The sequence below is a fragment of the Crassostrea angulata genome, chromosome 7 (assembly GCF_025612915.1).
Source record: "Crassostrea angulata isolate pt1a10 chromosome 7, ASM2561291v2, whole genome shotgun sequence".
Lineage (NCBI taxonomy): Eukaryota > Metazoa > Mollusca > Bivalvia > Ostreida > Ostreidae > Magallana > Magallana angulata.
The window spans coordinates 51,543,526-51,558,813 of record NC_069117.1 but is presented as its reverse complement, the minus strand read 5'-3'; the positions used below and the strand labels follow the sequence as shown (position 1 = coordinate 51,558,813).

General features: G+C 35.6%; 2 protein-coding genes and 1 non-coding gene across 10 annotated transcripts in view; 2 read left to right on the top strand and 1 right to left on the bottom strand.

The window, feature by feature from the left end:
- LOC128156211 (protocadherin Fat 1-like) overlaps positions 1 to 11,812 on the bottom strand; it is a 56,177-nt gene extending 44,365 nt beyond the window's left edge. For 5 of the 8 annotated variants that reach the window (XM_052818261.1, XM_052818269.1, XM_052818267.1 and 2 more), the window contains exons 1-2: positions 11,668 to 11,812; positions 1,272 to 4,643 (exon numbers count right to left, since the gene is read on the bottom strand). In XM_052818261.1, the coding sequence (XP_052674221.1) occupies positions 1,272 to 4,623 (3,352 nt within the window). In that variant the 5' untranslated portion in view covers positions 4,624 to 4,643; positions 11,668 to 11,812. Of the gene's footprint in view, positions 1 to 1,271; positions 4,644 to 5,782; positions 6,147 to 6,167; positions 6,319 to 11,471; positions 11,623 to 11,667 lie in introns of those variants that run through there. The other 3 variants (XM_052818266.1, XM_052818263.1, XM_052818262.1) reach the window with 3 other exon arrangements.
- The window catches only part of LOC128156214 (FAD-dependent oxidoreductase domain-containing protein 1-like), a 312,439-nt gene that overhangs the window by 176,904 nt on the left and 120,247 nt on the right, over positions 1 to 15,288 (top strand). The gene's annotated exons all lie outside the window — the stretch shown is intronic.
- Trnag-gcc (transfer RNA glycine (anticodon GCC)) lies at positions 12,217 to 12,287 on the top strand. The gene has a single exon. It is a non-coding gene; the product is annotated as a tRNA-Gly (tRNA).

The following is a 15,288-nucleotide window of genomic DNA, read 5'->3' as shown; positions in this document are numbered from 1 at the left end:
ATCACAACCATTTGAAAATGTTACTGACCCAGAATAATTCACTAAGATCTAAATATAAAACATACCCCCACCTCACATACCACAAGGACAAAGTATACGAGACTAATCGCTTTAACTCATTTTTTTTTTAGCAGTCACAAAGTCAAATTAAGAATTGATTTGTACCACACAAGACATTATATTACATGAATATCAAATTCTAATATTAAATCACTTTAAAAATTGTTTGTATATTTCATATTTCATAAAAACCCTTCACCATTTGCTCAAAATGGAATCAAATGTATATGTCATGACTTAACCTTTTTGTCTGAATTAACTGCTATTGAATACAAGTAGAATTACTTGGTACTAAAAGTTTTTTGATCTACTGATGTACTTTGAACTTTCAAATTGAACTATAGCCTATTATACACAGATCTGTTTTTAAACATTAATGTCTTGATTTATTTATGAGTTCAAGAGGCTGTAGCAATGTTTTATATGACAGCAACATAAATTTGTACCCAAATGTGTATTTCAAATAAAATCATAGTGAGGTTTTAACCGTACATTAGATAGCAATTACAGCACTCAAATGGCCAGGGCTTTGACATGATTTTAAAATGATTTACCTGTTTAAGGCACCTGCAAATCTTTCTACCTTAGGGGTGGTTTATGTATATCATCTCATGCAATCAACCAGATGTGTTATTGGAACAAATTTTTGAATGCTGTAAACCCCCATCAGATTGTAAGCGTTATGATAATGACTATAATATCAGGCTCGAGTTAGGCCAGATCATCTTGTTTTTTCTGTACTCTGCCAACTGATGTATAAAGAATTTGTTGAAAAATTGAAGGAGTTATGATGATACATGTTGATACAACAATAGAAGCACTGTCTAACACAAATTGGCTCACTTTAAGCCATGCATCATGTCTCGCTAATACATGTATATGGATTTTGAAACAGGTGCACCCTGGTATATGGATTCACGTTTGTCTCTTTGAAGAACCTATTTTGTGCTAATTTAATTACATCCTTCTTTTGATTAAATCTCTTGCTATGACACAATCCATTCATCTTGGAGATGAAGGTGCAATTATTCCCTCACAATACAAAACATCACAGTCCTAATAATTGAATGGGGCTGTATACATGTCTAATGCAAAAGCTTTGATTTGCCAGGAACAAGTACCAGTAAATGAATGTAATGTTTTTCAAGTAGTTCTGCATGCTCACACAAGCCTGGCCTGTCACAAATAAATATGACAAAAACAAGTCTTACCTTCATTGTCAATGCTGAAATATCCTAACCCACTCCCTTCCCTAATGGAGTAGGTCACAGGAGTTGCCATGGAGACTTCAGCAGGATCTGCATCCGGATCGCGAGCTGTGATGATCATCACTTGAGAACCAACGGGAATATTCTCCTTCACTCTCCCGTACCCAACAATGTCATCAAACACTGGAGGTTCATAATTTTCATTGACATCCACAACCTCAATGTTGATGAAACAAGCTGACACCATCGAAGGGTTTCCTCCATCCTCAGCATGGGCACTGATGTTGTACACTTGCTTGGTTTCGAAGTCGAGAGGCTTGATGAGGCGAATGACGCCCGTGTCCCCGTCTATCTCAAACATATCCTCCACACCATAGATGAGTTTGTACGTCAGTCGTCCATTTTCTCCTTCATCCCTGTCCTCTGCCTTGATGGTGGTTATCACAGTGCCAACTGGTATGTCCTCTTGAATTTTGATGTCATAGTTCTCAGGAACAAACTTAGGCACATTATCATTGACATCAATTAGAATCACTTTGACTGTAGCGGTAGAGGACAGCGGTTTGTCTCCAAGATCACTAGCTCTAACCGGTAAATAGTACACACTTTGCACTTCTCTATCCAAAGATTTCTTGACAGAAATAATTCCACTCTTTGAATCAACACAAAATTTATCTTCATCCTTTGCCAAAGAATAGACTACTTCTCCGTTTTTCCCTATATCTAGATCTGTGGCAATGACTTGGACAACTGTTGCATTTGCAAGAATACTCTCAAACACTGATGCCTCATAGTGGTCTTTCTCAAACTTTGGCGCATTGTCATTTTCATCTTTCAAACTGACTGTGATGTTTGCAACAGCTGACTTTCTCAAAGATGGCTCTGCCATGTCCGATATTTGAATTGCAAGGTCATACTTTGGGATGTGCTCTCTGTCAAGATTAGAAATAACTATGAGGTCACCTGACATTGGATTCATCTCAAACTGATCAAGTGGGTTGCCACCAATGATTGAAAACTGAACCAAGCCATTGTAGCCAGTGTCAGCATCTGTAGCTCCTACTTTTAATATGCTAGTACCTACAGCTGCATTTTCAGAGATTTCAAGCATTTTAGAGAGAGTGGAATTGAATTGGGGTGCATGTTCATTGGAAGTTACTGTAGCTGCTAAAATAGGGCCAGAGGTTGGACCATCATTATTATTGTGACTGGACATCTGTAATATCTTTAGCAGTCTTTCTTGAGCATCTGTTGTCTTGCATTGAACATTGGCATCTTTATTTGATAACTGCATATTTTTCTTATTGTTCACCAATGTCAGGCTAACAAAAACTGGATCAGAGTCAAATTTTCCGTCGCTGACGACAATGGTTATCTGACGTTCGTCCAGGGTGTGGGCCTCCAAGCTACAGTTCAGCATTAACCTTCCTGAGCTTGCGTCGACTTCAAAGCAGCCATCTTCATTCCCGGACTTAATATAATATGTGAGATCACTGTAATCAAAATCAACAGCTGGGGTGGTGACAATATCAGTACCCAGAGGGGCTTCTCTGGACAGGTACCCAGAACAATTCACCTTCTCAAATAATGGACTGTTGTCATTTATGTTCTGTAGGTGAAAATAAAGGTGGATTTCTGACTCCCTGCTGAAGGGACTGCCCCAGTCTGTTGCCCTGACAACAGTCTTAAAGTCCCTCCTCATGGTCTCATAGTCAAGGCTTTGTTTAAGTTTGATGTCACCAGTGAAGTGATCAATTTCAAAAGGCAAGGTTTCTTGGTTAGTTATGGAATAACTGATTCTGGCATTCATGCCTTGATCAGCATCTGTAGCGACCACTTTGTAGATTATAGTTCCTGCAGGGGTATTTTCATCAAAGATTACATTAGTCTCATTGATCTTAAAAACTGGTGCATTATCATTTGTGTCTAAGATAGAAATGGTGACAGTTGCAGATCCGTGGTGAGGAGATCCCATGGATTTTGGATTATAGGCACCGATGACTAGTTCTATGGATGAATCAATCTCAGCATCTAATAGCGAGGCAGTCCGAATTAAGCCTGTTTCTTCTCTGATCATAAACAAGTTCTTGTCATTTCCAGAAATGATGCTGTACGTGAGCGGTGGTGTTTCTCCCCTTTGATTGGTCACACCAGGGTGTAGGTAGTACACAGAGGCCCCCACGGGGAGGTCCTCCGGCACGGAGGTCTGGTAATGGTCAGCAACAAATAGAGCACCAAAGTCATCAATGTCCTCTATGTGGACATGGATTTTTTTACGGGTCACTTTTGGGGGATTTCCAGAATCTGAGGCTTGTATGGTTATGTAAAAATTATTAAAAATGGAGCTCTGTCGCTCAGAGTTTGTGTATAAAAGATGGTATTCACCTTGAGTGTCTTTTGATGGAAGCACTTTAAAAAGACCACTTGGATCACTGAAGATTGAAACTTCTTTGATTTCACCATTTTTACCGTAGTCTGCATCACTTACAGTTAACACTGCATAAACAACTCCCGAACTTCCTGTATTCTTAATGTTAGGAAAGCTTTCAACAACTATTTCTGGTGCATTAAAATTTGCTTGAATTACATGTATAGTTATGTTAGCATTTCTTTGCATGACAGCACTATATATTGATTTGGGTCCCCTGTCTTGGGCAGTCACAACCAGATGGTGAACTGGTTTTTCGTAGAAGTTTAATGGTCTTGTAACAGTCACCGCTCCCGATGATGGATGAATAGCGAAGAAGTTCGTTTTTGACACAAGACTGTAGTAGACTTCTGCATTAATCCCCTCGTCACCATCAGACGCAGACACAGTCAAAATGGTGGAATGTAACCCTGTTTCCTCTGAAACTGTCACATTATAATTCTCCTTATCAAACAACGGACTGAGATCATTTTTATCCTGCACCTGAATTATCACATTTGTGTACGCGGTTAACACATCCTTCTGAGTTACCTGCCCGATGGCGTTCACTTTTAAATAATATTTACTAATATATTCACGATTTAAGCTTCCATAGCTGCTGGTTTGAGTTCGAATCCTTAGGAATACAAAATCTCCCACTCTCTTATGTTCCACCTTAAAAATATTTGAACTGTCTCCCTCAGTGATTCTGTAGCTCACGTCTACTGTTGGGTCTGTAATATACAAGCCCATCTTCTGTGAAGCCGTAATGTAACTTCGGCTCGGTGCCCTCTCTGGAATGGTGGCATTGTAGAGCTGCGATGTAAAGTGGAACTGGTCCTGTGACATCACTTGACCTTTCGCAAAGGGTACATGGAGGACCAAGAGCAGCACCCACATCTGTAGCCATTTTCTCCGGTTCCACCAGTCTAGGGCAATACTACCCATGCTGTTTAGTCTTCACATCTCTGTCAAAACAGAATAAATGAATTACAGTCAAACTGCTTACTTAGGTAAAAAAAAAAGGATTAAATGTCTCTCATTCAAACTTAGATCAGGAAGATTGACAGTTTTTATGACTGAACAAATCCATTAGCAGTTTTAAAAAAAAACAAATTATCAACAAACACTGCTACCCCACCGAGCGTCTAGTGTTGAAGTACAAATCCATGTCATTACATGGGACCTAAGGAACCTTACACAACAATGTCGTAAATGATTAGTTTTTGTCATCCTCCCCCCAGGCTAAATTGTAATTAAAATCAGGACCAGATGACTTGTCAATCGACATGCAGGATATGTTCATCAAACAGCATGTTCAATTTTTTTCTTGGAGATCAAACAATTTTTCTTTTTCATGAAAAGTGGTTGACTTGACAAATGCACCCTGCAATATTATAACGATTGCAAAATCAACACCAGCTGTGTTTGCCTACATGTTAAAAAACTTACTGCATGTATTCAATACAACTGTGAACAGGTGTATTACTTTTTTAAGTACATGCAATCAATAATATTGCACTTGAGTAAGAAAGCAAAACCTGAATATCAGCCGAGCCTTAAAATAATCAGAACTCCCGATCAACCCCAATCTCTCTCGTATTAGCTGCTAAGTGTTTCAATCTGCGAAATCTGATTATAGGCATCTATATTTCTTTTAAAACCAGATCACAACAAACAAAAGAAGGTAGATCATGGAGAAAGGTCAGCCTGATTTGCCTCGTGTCCATTATCTGATGAAAACAACATATTCATGATAGGGTATTTAGATTAACAGTAGGTTACGGCTATTCAGTTGAATCCTGGGCCTTGTTTTATCTCTCGAACTACAGGTAGTCAACTAAAACTAATATGTACCCAGCTCCCCTGTAACCCATTCATGAATCCGCTATCATTACATCTGATGGTCTTGATTTGATACTCATTCATAAAACGGTAAATTAAATACACCTTGTAATTATTTATATTAAACACACCTGCAGTCCCCAATATTTAGAACACCTGATTTCAGCATAACATGAGCTAAGTGTAATCAAATTTCAAACATGAGCCATTCATGTTAGTTCAGAAATCAGCTAAAGATTGTCTGAACACCAATATGGCATACCTTTTTAAGTCCAATTCACCTGTAAATCCATTCAGAAAAAGTGAAATGTCATTAATCCCCACTTTAACACCTCATCAAAACCTGCCCGGTCTGATCAATCTCTGCGATTTACAGATCTACTGTTCCCAGCCCTGACAGAACACACTCTTCAACACAAGACCAATCTCTTATCAGATGTGTTTTCGACTTTTTTTGTCCAGGTGAAATAGCCGCATCCCAAGAAGTGAAGAATGAAAGACCTGTTCATTTGAAAAATGCTCTGAGCCGTGATGAAAAAAGACAAATTAATTTACATAACAGACCGTTGGTTTCATTGAATTCTGTGAAGACCCAAAACAACAAGACGTAATGCACTGATCTAACCCCCAACACACCTGTATTTTACCTTTATCAACAGCACAGACAGCATATCCTGCTTGTGTGCACTTGGTCAAAGTATGAATGAACAAAAAAATGGCAGTACAGAGTATTTAAATGTGGAGCTCAAACACCAACCCCCAACCCCTCCTCGGCAAATCCTATTTTGAATATGATGCTAATTTTTTTTCATTCTACCGTTTATTTTTTGTTAAATATAAAAAAAATCGATTTTTTTTAAAGGAAATGAAGTATTAAAGCTGTAAATACAAGCTATGTGTTAAAGGAAGAAATGAAAGTACAAAGAACTTTAAATGAGAGAAGTTCATTAAACTGACTTATCTACAGTGTGAAATTTGAAACACCAAGTTAGGGTCTAATTAAATGTTTCTGCTTCACTTCCTTTCAGAATTTGTACTCTATAATTTGCATCTAGTCTCAATTTTAAATCAGGTGAATTTTACATTACCTTTGGCAATACACACAATTAACAAAAAAAATGAACTTTTTTTGGAAACCGTACACAAGGTGAGGTATAAATTCAATGCAGTACACAATGGCCACCCACAAAGTCATTCAAAATATCGGTCATTTGCTTTGGGGCTTTACCTTTGACCTTTTTCTTGCCTCTCATCAATGAATTTTATTTACCAAACCAGATGAAAATCTTAAGATCTGATATAAACACAGAAAACATGAACTAATAAACTGATGATTGTTCGATTGTTGAATTAAGGAATGATTGAAAACATGGCAGCTCCATTTTGTAAGTCAGTGAAACATATTATGGTAAATAGTTTTGAGTATAAATTCCAGGTATGATTTACAGAGCGTGACAAATTTTCAACATAATGAACAATACCCAAACTTAAAACAAAATAGATTATGTTCAAAATTTTAACTATTATTACAACAAAATATGCAATCCAGTTCAAAATAGCCATCCCACATACCAGTCTAAAATAGCCATCCCACATACCAGTCTAAATGTAGGTATTTTATGGACAGCCAATAATCTTTTTTATTTTCTTATCAAACATAACACACCCAAGATCAGGGCTTGTAAACCCGAAGTTAACCAGAATTTGCACATACTTGCAATAGGTGTCTCAGAAATAAACTGTACATAAAGCGCCGTCACAAAGCTATGAGCTCAGCACAGCTGGCCAAACCTTAATCCCATTGACAAATCCAGTCTGTAATGGCTGCGGTTCACCCATGTCAACTCGTAGCCATTGTAACCTGTCACATTCTGTCTGTCTATATCTACAGGCCTTGCTAATATAGGAACTCATCTTTAAAACACTTCAAAAATACATCCAAACTGAAGTGAAAAGTCAACAATAATAGAACTCAGAAGTAATCAATGTTAAATTAAAGCAGACGGTTACTTAAAGGGTTGGATGCTTTTCAAATTCAATAAGTTTACAAAAGCTAGTTTATGTAATAAATGGACAGAGGGGGCCTCGGTAAACAAGCCGGTTTGCACAATCCTGTTCTGGAGTAAGTGCAAAATTATTTCAATTATCTCCTAAGCACCTTTAACAGTAAGAGTACAATGACGGGCAAGATTTGTGTTGAAAAATAAAATACATAGGTGGAATGGAATAAATCGAAATAAAATACCAAAATGAACATCATTGTTACCTAGATTTTCATCTTTAAGAAGACTCAATGAAAAGATGAATGAGAGATATAAATGAATTAGGTCCATCCAATTGCCTATCTGTCCTATTCTAGAGTCAACAAGCTTTAATTTTGCTTGTCCAAATATTGGTGATATATTCTGTCTGTAATGGGTATGTACACAGGTGTATAGGAAAGCAGATAAACGTCTCCAGTGTTACCGACACAAATGTAATATGGCGTGTAATGTCAGACATGAAAAGATGGCAATTAGCCGATTACCACACACCTCTGCATGTTCCCATTTGGAGATGTGTACCTATTTACTTGTACTTTGAGCCCTAAAAGGTCGCTATGAATGCACTGATATAAATACTGCGTGGACTTCTTCCTTTTCTTTTGGTGGGATTTTTGTATGCTTAAGAATCATCTAATTATAGTAAAATTATCACAAGCTCAAAATATTCTCTGAACTCCTTTTATCAACGCTTCAGAACATGTAAAATAATTCTAGCAAAGAGTAAGGCTGATAGGAAAGTTAATGAAATAATATTTGGACAAGATTTCTTTGAGAACACAACAACATTCTGGAAGCCTTTGTAACATCAGCAACCTGTAAAAGCAGTATCACAACAAGCAGTGTTGTCAAACACAGGTAAAACCACCTCTAAACAAATCACCTTCCTCTGATAAGAACTTTTGACCCCACAATCAGGGAGAACACACCATGAATTGGTCTGAGGCCCCTACAAAAGGTGACATTTGTTAGACTTACCCAAATAAAACTCAGTGACTGGACTTATCACAAAACAATAACACCTCCCTAATAAAAACCTTACCAAAACGATGAAGGCTTGCGACAGATGAAATGACAACAATGAACTGTTCTTAACTATTATCCCTAAACTAAGGCAACTAACAGTCCTTAACAAATCAGTCGAACCACATAATAAAAACACATCTCTAATAAAAACCAAACCAAAAATATAAAGGCTTTTGAATAAGATGAAATGACAACACAGTACTGACTAAAGCAACTGACAGACAGCCCTCAACAAATCGGTAGAACCTGATATGGACAAAGAACGGGCTATGAGGGTACTGGAAATATGAATTACAAAGCCGAGCCTTGGCAAAAAAGATGGCAAACTCTGATAGTATTCATGTCCTGTGTGGTGGTTTATGTGTGAGGAAGTGTGGTTTATTAATGTGGTTCACTGGTCACTGATGTTGATGTCAGCAAGAGGAGACAATATGACTGCCCGAGATTGTCACAGTGATCCATCAACTCAAATCTTAAAAGATACACAAAAACAAAACAAATTAGGGTGAAACTAAGAACTACAGACACTCAAAAGCTGACGGTACAAATATTCTTGTAATACTGATAGTTACACGAAATCTACATACAAATTTATACTGCGTGACAAACCATGGCTGAACATGATGATCAGCTACGTCAGCTCAAGTCCTTTCTTGATCTTCACTCTTGCAGAAGACTTCAGAGTTTGTTAAAAATCCTTTGGGTAAAAGATTTGCAGACAAAAGAAAAGAAATTCATATGATCCCCAAAATCAATAGTTCTGAGACAGGGACTAATTTTCAGTTAGGATGAATCACTGCACATTACTGCATCTAGGGCTCAAATGCACAGAGAAAGAGAGCAAAAGCAAATACCAATATTTAACATGCATCATTAATAAGAGAATTTGTCTTCCAATACACAGCATAGAGACAGATCAGTTGACTGTTGCGCATACAGAACAGCAACTTATAAGTATCAGACATGCAACAATTTTCAAACAGGTTTAACCAAAAACATTAGGATCAAAAGTTTTGAACAAATTGAATTGATTTTCTTCTACTGAATCAAACTGAACCTAAAAACCTAAAACAACTGCTCAATACTGATATTTGCCGAGTACCCAGATCATTCTCTTTGGCAAACAACAAAGAAAAGCTCCTTGTGAAAGTTATAAATTCTCCTCTGCTTAAAAATAAAAGAATAGTTTTATTAAATACTGGGATCAATCACACCGAAGTCTTTCAAGTTATACGGAGCCTGAATTTTTGCCAAGCCTTGTCTGCCACTGGTTCTGACTTCTGTTCTCTGACTTCTGTCCCCACAACAGCTAAAGGTAAAATGGTCACAACAGTATTGTTCAGGACCAATAATTAAATGCTCTACACTAGGCCCTGGATAATAAACACCTTAAGCAAGATAGAGTGACTGATAAAGTTAAAAGTACCGCTGCATTAAGTCCAGTGTCTGCCCAGAACATTAACAAGATAGTAATCACATTGTTACTAATAGTCTCAGGTAAAGGAGGTGAGGAGATTTACTGGTTAAAATGACTTATGTTATCCTGACGTCCCCTAAAACACTCGGACATTAACACCACTCAAGCATGACACATATACTTTTCTTTCTGTTAAAGAGTTTATTTTCCTTGGCAGCATGGTACCTCAGTGAGACAAGACAAAACCAGACAAAAGGGACCCTGACCAGGTGATAAAAACATTGAAGAGAGTCATCAGTCCAGGACTTCCGTGTGTGATTAATGTGATTAGGAAACCCATACAAACCACCTGGGTCATGCTAAACCTAAATTCACCAGCTCTACTCAATACTAAGACCCCACTGGATGGTAGAAAGCACAAAGAAAGTACAAGTTTTGAAGGAAAAAAAAATCGGTTAAATCCCCCCCAAGATTTAAAAAAAAAAATGATTAAACCAATGCCTGGTGTTTACTAGGTTTTTCAGTCTGGGCCAATAACCTTATTTGAATGGATCAACAAAATTTATTTTTCAAGTCATCCCTATCCCAATTTTGCTGAATAAAAATAAAAGGTGTCTGTTTTCATGAGTGGGTCGTAAGTGTTGCTTTATTCTTTACCTTAAAATCAAACACAAAAATGGATATAAAGCAGGCAGGTAAATCCAATATAAAATACCATTTAAACAAATGATTCATTGACAAACTTTCTTTCAAACTTGGAGTCATTAACACTTTAAGGAGATCTGCAGTAAATATGCTCTTTTGCAGAGCAAATTAATATATTAATAATATTTTGTGTATGTGGTAAAGTTAATTAAGTTGGTAAACAAAAGATTAAAGTTATAAAACAATGAATATTTTGTTACACCATTTTACACAAATTATTTCAATTAACAGGCGTGTAGCATGGGAGGGAGGGGGGGGGGGCAGGCCTACCCCCACTCCCACACACTTTTTCTCGCAGTAGAGTTTTAAAGAATAAAATAAAACTATAGTGCAGTAAGCCCCTCCACTTCTGGTAGTTCAGAGAAAACATTCCCTCCAAGGGCCAAAGGCTTTTTTTTTGCTTGCTCAGATATTTTGGATGAGAGCAAAATATTGAAGGCACATACAATAATTATATGTCATAATTAACTTACATCAATCATATGTCATAATTAAGTTACATTTAGTTCTTCACTTTCTATTATTAATTAAGTTAAAAAATAAATTCTGCAAGAATTTGAGTCTCAAATAAATCTTAAACACAAAAATTATTATCTAATGTACTCAAGCAATCTTTAAAAAAAAAAGTCATTAAATTAAAATAGTTACAATTCATAAATATATATGATTAACAATTATTATAAATTTTACTTATTATATCAGAGTAATATATTTTTTAATTCATGGCATTTAAGAATTGATACAAGAGCAGTTTAACTGACCACATAAATCCTATTTTATCTGCAATCTGATTGCCCAGCTGATTGACCAACATTCACTTTCTAATCCCACTGTCACTGTGTCAAGCGTGTCACAGACCTAATGCATTGCTGCATCGGCACAAATCTTGCCTCATTTCTAGCTTTGTCATTAGTCTTCACTTAGATCAAATTATGCGAATATAATAGCTACACAAACCTTTGTTAGTGGATTCCATAATTCTTCTTTAATCTCACGAATAAATCAACACTTTGCATTTCCTTCCGACTTTCTTCCATACACTATCATGCAATGTTTGAGGTCTGCCATGCTACTCCAAGCTGATTGAATGGGCGGAGTAATTGAGTACCAAATATAGTTCACTGACGATAATAAAATGTCATTAAGAAAAACAAAAAAGCCAACAATACATTTTATTTTTGTAGTATGTTAAATCAATATAAAGTAATTGCTTTCTATAAAAATATCAATTGCAAACAATATGAAATCTTCATTTTAAAAAAAACTTTGCGAATGAATATTTATAGCTCCGCCCATTTTCAGGTGAAAATAAACTTGAAGGTACAAATAGTAGTTGTCCAATAATATTTCCCTTTCATTGTGGCAAATGCCATGTACTTTGCATTATAATATACAGATGATGCATAAATTGTGACTAAGATTATAAAAAATGTTAAGTGTGATAATATACAACTTCTATGTGTAAAAATTGTATTTATAAAATGCGTTAATTTCCTCTAGTATCAAGCATCGGTGGTTCAGTGGTAGAATGCTCGCCTGCCACGCGGGCGGCCCGGGTTCGATTCCCGGCCGATGCAATATTTTTTCTGCCAGGGTAAGAAATTAATATTTAATAAACAGTAAGAAGTTATTTTTGTACACACGAACGACCTGTACCTATACAACTCTAGCCCTCATATACCCCCATTAATTTTTTTTTAAACATAATTATCGTCAAAATGAAAAATAAAATATACCATACTTTTCTTTTAGACTTTTACTTACTTTAGTATCAAACAATCTCTCCTTTAAAGGAATGTAAGAAATTAATTGTAATATTTTCAAATGCCCCCTTTTTCTCTCTCTTTTTCTTTATTCTATAAATTTCTTTCTCTATATATCCATCTCATCTGCGTGTCTGCCTTCTCTCCATTACAGAGCTAGTACACAAGGTAAGGAAGATAATCCCTACAAATTGAAGAACTTTAAATGATAGTTTTGGTTATAGAATAGATTGTAATGGGATAAGGAAAAAAAAACATCTACAAATACGATATTGCATTATGTTTGTCAAAAAAAATTAAAGTTCATTTGAGTATTCTTACACTAATGTGTCGCTATCCTGTTATATGCTGTCCAAAAACTAGATTTTCCCGATGGAAATCTTGCCATACTGTGGAGTTTCCCAGATCCCCCCCCCCCCCCCAAAAAAAAAAAAACCACAAAAACACCAAAAAAAAAAAAACCGGGAAAGCTTGGGTTATTATATACAGTAGTTTTTCTTTCCGGTCGATCATATTTATAGTTAAGCATTCGTGCCAATAACATAAGAACTCATAATATGATCATATGTTTAAATCCTCTCAGATACAATTAAACCAAGCTGGACCAAAGGAGAAAAGCGCACGATGCCTTTCGAATCCCCTGCGCCTAGGATATTTAAACGACTCTTGTAAATCTCCTATAAAGGAATCTTACATTTGAGGGTGTGCATCATTACATTTATAATATAGAACTGCATCATCTGACCATTAACAATACTTTTATTATTTTCATTTTTATGATTATTTTCCTACATTACAACGTGATCTCAAACAAACATCAACTGTGCTATTGTTGACTAGACGTTATTTGAATGGGCAAGAACATTATGTATTTTTTGTCGTTATCTGTAGAGACTAAAATTTTTCCAAAATAATTTTATATCTATTACATAAAATTTACGAAAAACAATGTTATGTATTTATTAATGTTACTTAAACACGTGGTAGTGTTTGTTTATTCTTTACATCTATTGGTTGTTATTATTGTCACCTAGTCAGGTGACAATATTGATATTCATAGCACGGGCTATGAATGACCGTGAAAGTTATTGTGTACTAGTAAAGCCATTCGAAGGCTCTTTTTCGTGCAGTCATGTAAGTCCCACCCACCTGCCCTTTGCTTCATATTGTATAATATATAGATGTAACCACTGTCTAAAATTTGCAATTTTATTTTGTAGATGTGGAAGATTTGGTTTTGAAAGAAAAAAATTATTGTTATATTGGAATTAATTAAAACTGCACTTTCAGAGCGCTTCACATCCTACTCACAAGTTTGTGTTTATTTCATAAATATTTTATGTTCGTTTGAGTGAAACGAATAAGAACATAATTACCTAAATGGAAACAAATGCACGGAATTTAAAAAACAAAAACTCCCATGTAATTCGAACACCTTCTCAGCCGGGAGATACTATTTAAATTCCTCCACTAATCACATTGAGCTACGTTGACACATACCGATCAGTGTGAATAACTTTTATAGTTTGGCAATTATGAATTAATTTTTGAAGTTTTGCGAAAAATATGAATTTTGACCCATAATGGGTCTAATCTCCAATTTAAAAAATCAATGATAAAAAAGAATAAAAACTTATCCTTTTAATACAAGTACTTTAAGATGGGGTCTGGACTTAGACCTGAAAACACGTTATTAACATGCATCGTGAAAATTTATAACATAAACAATGTATATATACACGAAAAAAACATTTTTATTGACATTCGAACAAGTTTTTTTTATTGCTTCAAGTGGGGGTATGTAACGCCTTGTACGCCCCTGTCCTTAGGTGTATGTCATTTAAGGAAGCCCCCCCCCCCCCCCCCCGAAACTCACACACACAAGACACGCGTTTGAGGTAAAAACTGTAAAAATTGATGGTCTTCAAAACCTTCCTTTCCACTACGCATATATCTAACAGACGACTAGATACATTACATGGATAGAATGAGATATTGCAAAAACCATGCCACGGAGGGTAGTGGGTACTATTGCTATTATATACAAGAAAAAATATTTACTCTTCTAGTCTTTATTCTTTGGTCAGAGAATTTCATTGGAGTATGGTTTAACCTTTTACAAATACAAATGTATGAGGCGAGTCATCTACCATTTATACATGATATCGTAAACCCATACTCATGATACCTAAATGATGTAAAAAAAAAAAATTGATTTTATCATTCAGTTTAGAATTTTGGACTTCTTGTTTCATTTATTTATGTATATCACAAAAGCTGATATCTGTTACCAAACGTTGTACTGAACATCCAATGCATGTACATGTTTAAGTTACATTTAAAGCAGTAGTAAGTTCTGGTGGCTGAAAAGCAGGTTAAAGGATGTGTGTGTGTGAGTGTGTCTTAGAAAAGTCCGATAAATTTTATATCTTAATTATTATAACTTTACGATTAAAACTTTATTTCAGTTTTTTTAATTTACGGATGTAACATGTACGCGGGAATCGAGGATTAGCGTTCTTTTTCCTAATAGTTCTAAAAAGCTTTCTGATCCTGAAAACATTTTGAGAGAAAAGCTGAGATAAAAATTAGAACACGAAAAAAAAAATATGGATAAAAGATAAATCTTATTCAATACGGTAACCACATATTTTTACTGAAAATTAAAATAAAAATAACGATAAACAAATTTTTGCAAACAACAATATTAGAAAATACCGTTGATATCTTACATGTAATATAACAGTAACACTAGAGAACTCTGAGGAAAACAAAATTAAGAATTTGTGTTTTTTAGTTTCATTTCCGTTCGCAC